Raw genomic sequence first — 12,084 nt, 5'->3', positions numbered from 1 at the left:
TTGTGTGAGTGTGCTGGTGGTGCGCGTTGCCGTGTGTGTGTGTGTTTGTGTGTGTGTGTGTGTGTGTGTGTTAGCAAGTGTTTGTGTGTCTGTGTATTTTCCCCATAAGGCAAGACCCGCCCAACTCTGTCTCTGATTGGCTTACCCTGAAATGTTACCCCGCGTTAACCAATCATTACTCCTCTCTGCACTTTCACTTTTCCATGGTGCTGTGAGAGGACATCACTGTATTTACCCATTTAAATCACAGTAACTATAACGGCGTTACTGAATGGGAATAGGTAACTAAGTAACGTTATTAGTTACCGCAAAAGGTAGTTGCGTTAGTTTGTAACGCGTTAGTCCCAACACTGGTTTTAAGTAACGTTAGTTGTTGCATGCCCACACAACTTTGCATATTATTGGTATTGTAGTTTTTACAGTATGAGTTGATCCAGCCAGTTTAAAAAAACAACAATGAGAACCATGCACATTCCTTTAAAAACCCTGCTGTCAGTTGTTTGCTGTTTTCTAGTCTATAGGCAACTTTAATCAAATAAAGGTGACCTGTTAGAAATGTGTTACTACCACGGTGCCATGGTTTCTTTCTAACACTACACTGACACTAACTTCCTTCGCTCTCATTTCCTGATTCCCTGTCTCTTTGTTCTGTTAACAGGTTTTTCATCAAGGCAGGCTCTCCCAGCTTCATCGTAGTGGTGAAGGGCTCGCCATTCTGGGAGCAGTTTTCAACAGGAAAGAAAATACGAGGATTGTAAAATCATTACACATTTTCAGTAAACTGACTTCTCCCCGTGGAGAAAAGACAAAATGAAACATGTGTAGGTCTCTTGTGGTCCAAAGCAGGAAACCATCATCAATACAAAACAAATGAAATCGCTTATTTGGATTTTGTGTGTTTCTTTCTGTACATATATAAACTGAAAATCTGTTTTATTATAGTGGTTTATTCACAAACAAACAAAATAAACAACCATTCATTTCACAGATCAAAACATGCTAAAGCTATAAACAAGTAACGTAAAGGATAAATCAACATTGAAAAAAAGTTTAGATTACATCTGAATGAATCCCTTCATGCTACAAGTCTCACAATGAGTCAACAACAAAAGCAATAACATCTCAAGTTTAAATGTAATATCCTCTAAGTCAATTAGAAATGGAAAAGTTTCACATTCTTTAAAACAATAGAATTCTTGAGAAGTGAGAGGAGTAAATTAGTTTCGCTTTCAGAAGAAATGTGCCGAAGCAGTCAACCGAGTGGATAAACCGGTGTGTCTGCTTCATGACTTGGAACAAACCTCTCAGAAACAAAGCGCGGTTTAGGATACATCCAGAAATAAGGATTAACAATAATGAAAAATTATTTGAAACTAATGGTTAACATTGTTATATGGCTATAAGTGATGTGTGAATGAAGCCTCATGGGCTTGAAGATGTTTTAAACTATTATTAGGAAACTGAAAGTTGTTCTTCATACCATGGGAACAGAATACAAATGAGCTTCAATCTTTGTGTTTTATACTTAGATAAAAAGCCGTACGATCGGAGCAGAATCACATTTTTTTCATAAGACACAACCGACCAATGAGATGCCACAGAACTCAGGGTGACTTCTTGTATGCTGGTGGGCTCACATAACCAACTGGCTGTGGTTGAGCTGTCGTCACAAAGATAGGCTGCATTTGTGGCATGTTTTGATCCTGCATTGGAATCATGTTTTGATTCTGCATTGGAATCATGTTTTGATTCTGCATTGGAATCATGTTTTGATTCTGCATTTGTGGCATGTTTTGATTCTGCATTTGTATCACGGTTTGATGCGCCATATTGATGACAACAGGAATGATATTGCGATATTTTAACTCACGGTGCATCTGACACCAGGAGCACCACGAACAGAAACAGGACACTACAGCGTCGTCGCAGAGAGAACCCTGCAGAGATCCAAAGAAAAGTAACATGTTAAGTTGTATACTAGACAGTGCTTCACTTTGATTAAACTTGTCGTGTGAAATGTAGCAAATATCATTAGTATACACTTCACATGCATCATACCGTACCCTGATATGGTATCTGTTTCGCATGGCAGCCCTAGTAGACAGGGCTGCAGGAGGCACACAGATGGGTATTCCGATCGTTGCTGACATGCACATGGGTACTATGTCACATAATGGGAAACAATAAGTCTCTCCAAACCGTCCTGAAACGGTGCAGGCAAGACAAGGGCCGCACCAGAAACCATAGCAACCTGAAAACCCACAAAGACACACCAGTTGTATTGACTCAGTGACTTTTAAATGAAGGCCCTATAGGACAAAATAAGGCCTTGTCCCAATATAATGAAAATGTATCAACATAGCTGTATTGATTCTTACACGTATTCATGTCCTCAAAGCAGTCGAGGAGAGCGCTGCTCCAGGCTTTCTCTGGTTCTCCTGCCATTGTTGTTGGGAAACTTTCGCCAAAGACGGTGAACAATGAACCTCTTAACAAAGAGAAATCAGAAAAACCAAATGTGTGGCACCAGTGCATGATATGCTTTATTATGAATCGTATTATAATTGTCGTATGACTATATTATGATATATGAAGGGCATAGCACTATTTCTGACTTTTTAAGACATTCATTTATAATTTTTCTATGAAATACTAGACCATGGCTTTTACATGCCTGTTATAGGACATACTGTATTATGCAAATGTTGTTACATGTTATGACATTCATAAATAATATATGTTATATTAAGACTTTTATCATCTCACTATATTATGATTATGACACAACAGAGTTCTGTATGGCATCCACTACGTTTTCTATTAAGTGTTTTATTTTTATTTATCTTTGCTTACAATGGAGTAAACCATCACTTTTTTGTGAAATACTTTATTAGACTTCTTTTTTTATGGCTACTATACAGTTTTGATGACAGTGACTAGAGTAGCCGGGATATGGTTCAGGGCAGTAGCCTACAATGAAAGTGCAAACTAAAAACAAAATATATTTTCTAACTCTCTCCCACGATAAACCACTCACACTTTAGCCACATTCTTTTTACAAGTTGTCTTTCCTGCCCTGACACACCTTTAAGCTCAGTTTGACGCAGTAGGCGAATGGAAGTGAAAGCATTGTACGTTTTGTAAGTCACCTCATATTATATTGTAGCACATTAAAAAACTTTTCACAGATGCAATGAAGTCATAGGAATTGTTACAGGGTTTATAAAGTGATGGTAAAAATGTGCAGATGTGGTTTTTGTCAATTCAGATTTAAAAAACTGTACTTAGATGAACGATTAAAGTATCTGACATTTTGTTTACAAATATATCTTCATATATAAAAACGGCTGCATATTCCTGATACAAAGAAAGTGAAATTCAATTGATTTGGTCTTACCTTATGTAGCTGGATATATTCTCTGCACCTTGCCAGGTGCATCATATTATATACATCAGTTTCTGAAACCTACGTCATCAAAATGACTAGAGCTTTTATTGGATTGCTTTTGTATTGTTTTTCTGTGTGCTTCACCCAGCAGGCTATTTCTGTCTCTCTCTCTCTCTCTCGCTCTCTCTCTCTCTCTCTCTCTCTCTCTCTATATTTTTGTTTTTAAATTAAAAGCTAAATGTCAGAATTAATAAGAGCAGTACAAATCAGTAATTCATGTTTTATTTACATATGGAGTGAAGGATGCAAGCTAGTTCCGGCAGTGAACTTGAGCAACATCGTTTCTTTTACACATGCACACGTCACATGCCTCATTTGCTGTCTCTTTGTTCTGCGACAACACTCCCAGCTTCACCTCTCTGGTTCGATTTACTTCGATCATTTTACTCACCCTGTCAGCAGTCGGTGGACGGCTATCCCACATCCAGCCCTCACTTTTCACCACAGGGTTTCAATAAGGGAACAGTGCTGTGGTTATCATTAAAGACAACTTTATTTATTCTTTTAGTTACAGACCACACTCAGTTCCTAAGATTAAAGATCTGATCTTCCCAAGAAAATGTAAACAATAACTGTCATTATAAATTAGAAACGGAAACTCAATCAGCATACTCTGATAAAAAATAGATGGATTTAAAGTGATTACATTTTGTTAATTTCAAGTGATTGCACTTTGTTTTTTCAATGATAAACATGCAAAAACAGCAGCATGAGTTGAATTTCCTTCAGAAGACCCAATGAGAATCCACAGAGCTCAGCGTGACATCACGGTGACTCCTGGTTGGGTCACATATACAGCTTGGGGAACCATCATCACTGCAGGCTGCATTTGTACAACAGGTTGATTTTGCACGACGATGACATTGGGTTCTTTTGTTTGATGTTTTAACTCACGATGCATCTGACACCAGGAGCACCACAGACAGAAACAGGACACTGCGATGTCATTACAGAGGGAACCCTGCAGAGAACCAAATAAATAAACGTAGTGTTGGAAATTCATCATACAGTAGCTTCACTGTCATGAAATGTGACATGGGACGTCCAGTAGGCATCAGCTTTACATCATACCTTGATATGATATCTGTGACGAATGGCAGCCCTCAAAGACAGGGCTGCAGGAGGCACAAAGAGGGGTATCCCGCAGGACGCTGTTATAGCGGGGCTGAGCATGTCACATAATGGGAGACAACGGTTCTCTCCAAAACGTCCTGAAACTGTGCAGGCAAGACAAGGGCAGCACCAGAAACCATAGCAACCTGAAAAACAAACACAGAGATACTCAACAGAGTTACTTGCTAAAGAAGGGGTTTGATAATCCAATAATAAAAGTGTATTATTCTTACAAGTGCTCGCGTCCTCAAAGCAGTCACAGAGACCACTGCTCCAGTCTGTCTCGGGTTTTGCTGCCATCTGATGTTGGATGAGTTTAGCTGTGAACAATGTACCTGTTCACACAGAAATCAGAGCAAAGCAAAAACAAATACTCAACTTCTGATTATAAAAAGTTGATATATTGCAATTATCTTTGCCAGTAATTCCTTTGGAGCCCCTATGGAAAGGCCATTATTGCAGCACATTCATCTTTTAGCAGATGAACTGATCAGATCTCGGAGAGCCTTTCATAACTTGTTTAGACTTATCTGACAGCTGGCTGATAGCAGACAATGCTTCGAAACCTGAATAAATGTGCACAAAACAATGTGAAGGGAAAGTATGAGGAATAGTTTGACTTGTTTCGGTTTACTGTAATATGACTTTAGATCTTGTTTATGAGAAAATGTGAAGCGCCTTTAAATGTAAACCTTCCAACTTCTTGATATCTACCAGTTAGCACTTGTAAAGGAAATAAAAATATTTCCTAGATCAATTGCTAGTAAAAAATACATTTCTTATTGTGAGAAATGCGGAGCATGCTGCAATATATACGGTATATATTTATACACTCAAGGTTCCAAGTGTTTTGTGTTCAGAGATGTTCTTCTGCATTACTTGGTTTTAACGAGTGGTTATTTGAGTTACTGTTGCCTTTCTATTGTCTTTAACCAGTCTGGTAATTCTCCTCTGACCTTTGGCATAAACAAGGCATTTCTTCCCAGAGAATTGTCGCTCACTAGATATTTTCACTTTTTCTGACCATTCTCTGTAAACCCTAGTGATGGTTGTGTGTGAGAGTCCCGGTAGATCAGAAGTTTCTGAAATACTCAGACCAGCCCGTCTGGCACCAACAACCATGCCACATTAAAAGTCACTTAAATTCCCTTTCTTCCTCATTCTGATGCTCTGTTTGAACTTCACCACGTCGTCTTGACAATGTCTGCAAGCCTAAATGCATTGGGTTGCTGCCAAGTGATTGGCTGATAATATATTTGCGTTACCCAGCAGTTGAACAGGTGTATCGAATAAAGTGTGTGTGCCCCCATTACTGTGTTTCCACTCTATCATGTTTTGATATACTGTACTGTGTTCAGCTTTGACTAACAGTTAATAAGGAAAACAAACTCATACCCCAACTTTTCACAGAACATCTTAAAAATATTTAATACTTAAGAATTAATGTAAAGTACATTCAAGTCCATGAATGATAATATTTACTTTCAAGACATAAAAACAGTTCTACTACAGGGCTATAAACAAAATCTGACATGCCATTCCATTTTCTAATTAATTGTTACTACCAAAATAATTTAAAGTACATTAAAGTCCATTTACTTTTAAGACAGAAGAGGAAATGTACAGATTAACAAAAAAAACAAATATTAAACATTTGCAGGTATGTTTGTCGCTGCAGATAGAAACCAAAAGACTAAGATCTGTTTCTAAGAATCTATCATATTGTAATCCAAGCTGACCTTTGATTGTGTTTTTATATTTCAACATAATGAAGTTAATTCTTTAAAAAAATCATTTTTGACTTCAGAAAGATTATACTGTTAAATTCTTCTCATTAAACTTTCATTTAATAGTTAGGATAAAGGTGTAACATGTTTACCTGATGGAGCTGGACACCTCTGCGACTCTGAAGCTGTGAATGAATGAGAGCCTATGTTATGGTTTAGAAGTATCAATCGGTGTGTTTCGGACAGCTGAACTCAAGCAATGCTGCAAAACCTGAATCCATTGGCACAAAATATTGGAAACGGAACTACTTCTGAGGAATGGTTTGATAGTTTGATGTGCTAGCCCTTGACATTGTTTTGATTATGTACACTGTACTTTAGTTTAAGCACTCCATAATTTGTACTGTTTTATTCTGTATCCTTAATTGTTGTGCATCACTTCAAAAAAGTGACACTGATTTTCTACAATGTATTTTTATTTTGTTTATAATGAAGTTGTCTATTAGGGAAAACATAAAGACATTGTTAAACCTGTTTGTAAAAGGTTAAATCTACAATTTTAAAACCAGAGCCAACGTTTATTATAACTGAATGCATGATTTATACTCCGATGGCTTTGTGATAAAAAAATTGTGGATTTAATATGGACATTTTTGGCTACACAGTTTATTATAGACTTTTTATAGCAGTCAAGTTCAAACACTTGCAAACAGGTAGGCCATGAACCTTAAAACAGAACATTTGTTGAAAATACATTTCATACTATGATGTAACTAGTATTATGTCCATTACTATTTTCTGATGAATACAAGTAGTCAAGACTAAAGGGTTAGATTTCATTACTGAAAAGACGGCAGAATGCATTTTTATAATCCTAATAATCCTCATTTAACCCCGTCGTTCCCTCTAATTTCCTGATTCCCTGTCTCTTTGTTCTGTTAACAGGTTTTTTGTCAAGGCAGGCTCTCCCACCACTCGTAGTGAAGGGCTCGCCATTCTGGGAGCAGTTTTCAACAGGAAAGAAAATACGAGGATTGTAAAAACATTGGACTTTAAATCTTGAGACTTAACACAACATTGTCAGTGAACTGACTTCTCCCCATGGAGAAAAGACACAATGGAACATGTGAAAAAGTAGCAGCCTAAGAATTCAGTTACAAGTTATGTTGGCAGTTTTTATTTCAAACATCTTAGCTTACACTAATTAATGAAGTTTGATAAATATGAGTTAATATGTTTAAAAGTGTTCTCTTTGTTTAATGACATTTTCTATGACTTTAAAAGAGATAGCCAAAAGACAAAGTTAACTCTGCAACATTTCTTTAAAAACCCTGGTTTCATCTGTTTGGTGTTTCATGGTTCAACAAGCAGTGACATTTTAATACAACGTCACTCCTTCGAGTTCCTTGTAATAGATCATTTCCTTTTGTGAATGTTTATCTCATGATAGATAATCTGTGAAGGAATTTACTTTTACAATAGTGTGAAGGTTTCTTTCTTGACAATAACTTCCCCCACACAAATGTCCTGATTTGCTGTCTCTTTGTTCTCCGACAACACTTCCAGCTTCATCTCTCTGGTTCGATTTACTTCGATCATTTTACTCACCCTGTCAGCAGTCGGTGGACGGCTATCTCACATCCAGCCCTCACTTTTCACCACAGGGTTTCAATAAAGGAACAGTGCTGTGGTTCTCATTATAGATAACTTTNGGAGGCACCAACACTAACGTGGCCGAGTGGACTCCGGAGTTTTCTGCATGACTTGCACTGTATGATCTGTGGTGTAGTGGGCTGTCACTCAAAAACGGAGTAGCCAATGGGGACGCACCCCTGAAAGTCCCGTCCACCTGGGACGTTTGTGTCAGAATCTCAAAACAAAAAATGAAGGAGCCCAAACAAGAGAGCTGCAGCGAGAGCAAAAGTCTGATCATTGAGAAAGAAGAAACAAGAACTGCAAACAAAAACCTATGTTAAAACAAAGAAAAGACTTAAAGTTTACATGATTACACAAATGATTTGTTTGCAACTTATAGTTTTATTTTTTAAATTTATTTTATTTTGCTTGACTCACTTTTTTTTTCTTTTAAACTCATAGTTTTGCTTTATTCTGTTATTCTGAGAAAGTGTTGCTTTATCTTTATGATACAATTTACCAGTATAAGAGCAGTTTTTGAAATGTATATTAACCACAGGCATCCTGGGTTATTCTGAATGTCACCAGTTGATTTGTGTTAAACTAACTATAAAAAAGAAATACAGTATACTAAATCTTCAATTTATCTGTCATCTAGTATTGTGGTTGTACCAAGAGACTTCATCTTATTTTAAGTTGTTGTATTTATTTTTTAAAGGCTATCATTAACATTCTTTTATTTGTGTAATACGCATAGCATCAATTTAGAAATTGAATTATACTGTACTATAAGGACATAATTCACCATTATCTTTGGTTAAACACTAGCAAAATACTTATTGCCTTTTCTATTCTGTTTATTTAAAGATAGTTGTTGGTTGTTTGCTTCTATTTTCTATTAACCTCTAAAATGTATGCAGTATAAATGTAAGGACAATGGGTCGTCTTTTACTGTACTTTATTTTGGCAATTTTTATTCAAAGATCCTCTTAATAACTGGAAAAGAGATTGCTTGCCACAGTGGCTCTTCTACTCTTAATGTTTCAAAGCTGAGCACAGTTCATTTTCATTCAAATAAATTATGCAAAGCGCATCGGAAATCTAATCAGGTTATCTATAAAAAGATAAATATAGTGCAAAAATTATGTTTTCAGAGTTCTCCAACTGAATAAGTGGTGTGAGACTTACAGAATGAGATTTTTGTTTATCAGAAGTGTATTTTGCTTTGCACTGATTTGTGTGTTTACAGCTTAATTGTTCACTGTGGGTAGCTCAACTTATCCAACATCCGATGGGAGCCCCACCACCTGAGAAAGAGTGGAGCAGCGATCTCTTTGACTGCTTTGAGGACCACGCTACATGTAAGAAATAAAACCATGACTTAAAACGTTTTTTTTCCTTTTTTTGTGCAATATCAAACCCTAATTCAGCAAGCATCTCTGTCGGTGTATCTCCCTGTTTTTTTCAGGTTGCTACGGCTTCTGGTGTGGCCCTTGTCTGGCCTCCACTGTTACAGGACGGTTTGGTGAAAACCGTTTACTCCCAGTATGTGACATACTGAGCATGTGCACATCAGTCATTTGTGGAATTCCTGTCTATGTGCCTCCAGCAGTCTTGTCTGTTAGGGTTGCCATGCGAAACAGATACCATATCAAGGTAGGATGCTTGTAAGCATACTAGATGTCACAAAACAAATTTCATAAAAGTAAAAAAATGTAACTTAATAAACATATTTTGGTTTGGTTCTTTGCAGGGTTCTCTCTTGGAAGACATGTGTGCGTCCTGTTTGTGTCAGTGCTGCTCCTGGTGTCAGATGCATCGTGAGTTAAAACATCACAATAAAACTCCTAATGTCATCGTCATGCAAAGTCAACCCATTTTACAAATGCAGCCTGCTCCAGTGATGATGGTTCCTCTAGCTGGATATGTGACCCAACCAGGAGTCACCGTGATATCAAACTGAGCTCTGTGGACTCTCATGTGTCCGTCTGCCTTGTGAAGGAAGTTCAGCTCAGGCTGCTGTCTGTTTTATTAACATCTATATATCTAAGTGCATGTTTATCAAAGGTAATTACACTGCAATCTCTTTTTGTCAAAAGTATAGAGATTTCTTCTTTTTTTAAACTATAATGACAAACCTTGTTTCAAATCTCTTGGGAAAAGTACTTTGCATGTATTTGGTCAAGGATAAAAAAAGCTTGTGGTTTTTTGAATTTTTAGTACCAAATTAATTGACTGTGGTCTATTAATAAAGGAAATAATAAAGTTGTAGAATGAGGAATAAAGTAGGCCTACTACTCAGCGTCTTCATTGTAAGTGCACTTCATCCTAAAGGTCAACAGAGGGCACACTATGATCCAGATTGATGGTCAAAAGACATCATTAACTACAAACGGGGATGCACGACCCTCCCCATACCAGATAGTATCACTACATTGAATAATAAGACATATTTAGGATTTTTGGGCTTTTTCTGATTTTCATCAATATTTTTATAAAATAACATGAAACTGCTATAGTACAAATCAGCAGTGTTTTTATTAAAACTTTTATCTTTAATCTGACTCTTATACTCTAATGACAGTCCTTCACATAAATGTTATGTGAATATATTATAGCAGTTTTTGTTGAAACCTTTTCTATAGTCCCATGTCATGTGACACAGTCACTCCAAATCAATGCCCCATTTTTGTTCTACCCTTGACGAGTAGGAAACACCTCCTGGTGTTTTTTTATTGAAAATTCTTAATTATTTTATGCTGTCCATTATCTAATTCTGGTACTTCAAAACAATGCAGAATTGTATCACTTTACAGGACAAGGACATAGATTTCATTGGATTTTAGTTGATCTTCATTTATATGGATATTTGAATTACAATTCATCATTTTCTTTATTGGAAAATCTAATTGTAAGCAGCATTGTCATACAGTTGAAAGCAGGACACACCTATTTAAACAATAACCATTAAAACTTCAATATAGTTTTCACAATGGGATAAATGATGGAGTGCTTAAACTAAAGTACAGTGTACATAATTTTAAAAAAAAGGTCAAGGGCTAGCACAATATCTGATTGACTTTCAGTTTCTAATTTATAATCACAGATATTGTTTAAAATGTATTGGGAAGATCAGACCTTTAACATCTTTATTTCACCATGAGTAATCTTAGGAACTGAGTGTGGTCTGTAATTAAAAGAACAAATAAAGTTATCTATAATGAGAACCACAGCACTGTTCCTTTATTGAAACCCTGTGGTGAAAAGTGAGGGCTGGATGTGAGATAGCCGTCCACCGACTNGAATAGATGTTTCCATGTCCTTCCATTTGGGCCTGTATATGAAAACACACTAATAACACATACTGTGTGCGTGTGTGTGTGTGCGCGCGTGCGTGGGTGCGTGTGTTTTCATATACAGGCCCAAATGGAAGGACATGGAAACATCTATTCTCCTCTTATCTGTTTTCACAGTCAGATTGTGAGGACCCACCTCGTTTTGAAGACAAAAACCAGATCCAGACATTTTAATCTTAGACTTGGTTTAATGTTACACCTGATGTAGGTTCGTAGGTATGGTATTATTTTTGTGTCATAAAGATAAAGCAACACTTTTTCAGAATAAAGCAAAACTATGAGTTTAAAAGAAAAAAAAAGTGAGTCAAGCAAAATAAAATAAATTTCAAAAATAAAACTATAAGTTGCAAACAAATCATTTTTGTAATCATGTAAACTGACTAAGTATTTTTTCTTTGTTTTAACATAGGTTTTTGTTTGCAGTTCTTGTTTCTTCTTTCTCAATGATCAGACTTTTGCTCTCGCTGCAGCTCTCTCATTTGCGCTCCTTCACTTTTTGTTTGAGATTCTGACACAAACCTCCCAGGTGGGCGGGACTTTCAGGGGTGCGTCCCCATTGGCTACTCAGATTTTGAGTGACAGCCCAGTCCTCCAGCGATTGTACAGTGCAAGCAGCTGTGGTGCGGTAGCTGCCTGAGCTTGGATAGAACACCCGCAGAAGAACCAGCATTTCAGTTATTATAATACTACAAGTGAAAATATATGCAAGTTTTGATCATTTGCAGAGGCGCGGGAAGGTATTTTGAGTGGGGGTGCTGAGGNTTTTGTGTTATAGAAAGGACCTCCAGGAGGCCTTGTGCTGCTA

The 12,084-nt window shown here is 36.9% G+C and overlaps 3 protein-coding genes across 3 annotated transcripts; 1 reads left to right on the top strand and 2 right to left on the bottom strand.

The window, feature by feature from the left end:
- Nucleotides 1–931: 931 nt before the first annotated feature.
- On the bottom strand, nucleotides 932–3,307 carry LOC104962880 (protein PLANT CADMIUM RESISTANCE 7-like). The gene is made up of 3 exons (XM_010791383.1): nucleotides 2,379–3,307; nucleotides 2,064–2,251; nucleotides 932–1,937 (listed from the first exon to the last, which is right to left on the bottom strand). Exons 1-3 carry the CDS (start codon nucleotides 2,533–2,535, stop codon nucleotides 1,605–1,607), a joined length of 678 nt encoding a protein of 225 aa, XP_010789685.1. The 5' UTR covers nucleotides 2,536–3,307; the 3' UTR covers nucleotides 932–1,604.
- Nucleotides 3,308–3,952: 645 nt separating this feature from the next.
- LOC104962879 (cornifelin-like) lies at nucleotides 3,953–6,467 on the bottom strand. Its single transcript, XM_010791381.1, has 4 exons — nucleotides 6,441–6,467; nucleotides 4,795–4,896; nucleotides 4,520–4,707; nucleotides 3,953–4,409 (listed from the first exon to the last, which is right to left on the bottom strand). The coding sequence occupies exons 2-4, from the start codon at nucleotides 4,859–4,861 to the stop codon at nucleotides 4,203–4,205; spliced, it is 462 nt and encodes a 153-aa protein (XP_010789683.1). The 5' UTR covers nucleotides 4,862–4,896; nucleotides 6,441–6,467; the 3' UTR covers nucleotides 3,953–4,202.
- A 2,708-nt stretch (nucleotides 6,468–9,175) lies between these two features.
- LOC104962878 (cornifelin homolog B-like) lies at nucleotides 9,176–10,208 on the top strand. The gene is made up of 3 exons (XM_010791380.1): nucleotides 9,176–9,284; nucleotides 9,392–9,579; nucleotides 9,677–10,208. The coding sequence occupies exons 1-3, from the start codon at nucleotides 9,215–9,217 to the stop codon at nucleotides 9,884–9,886; spliced, it is 468 nt and encodes a 155-aa protein (XP_010789682.1). The 5' UTR covers nucleotides 9,176–9,214; the 3' UTR covers nucleotides 9,887–10,208.
- The last annotated feature ends 1,876 nt before the right edge of the window (nucleotides 10,209–12,084 follow it).

Source organism: Notothenia coriiceps, unplaced genomic scaffold, assembly GCF_000735185.1.
Source record: "Notothenia coriiceps isolate Sejong01 unplaced genomic scaffold, NC01 NC01_scaffold00035443, whole genome shotgun sequence".
NCBI lineage: Eukaryota > Metazoa > Chordata > Actinopteri > Perciformes > Nototheniidae > Notothenia > Notothenia coriiceps.
The sequence above is the reverse complement of the archived record's forward strand: the minus strand, read 5'-3'. Positions and strand labels throughout refer to the sequence as shown.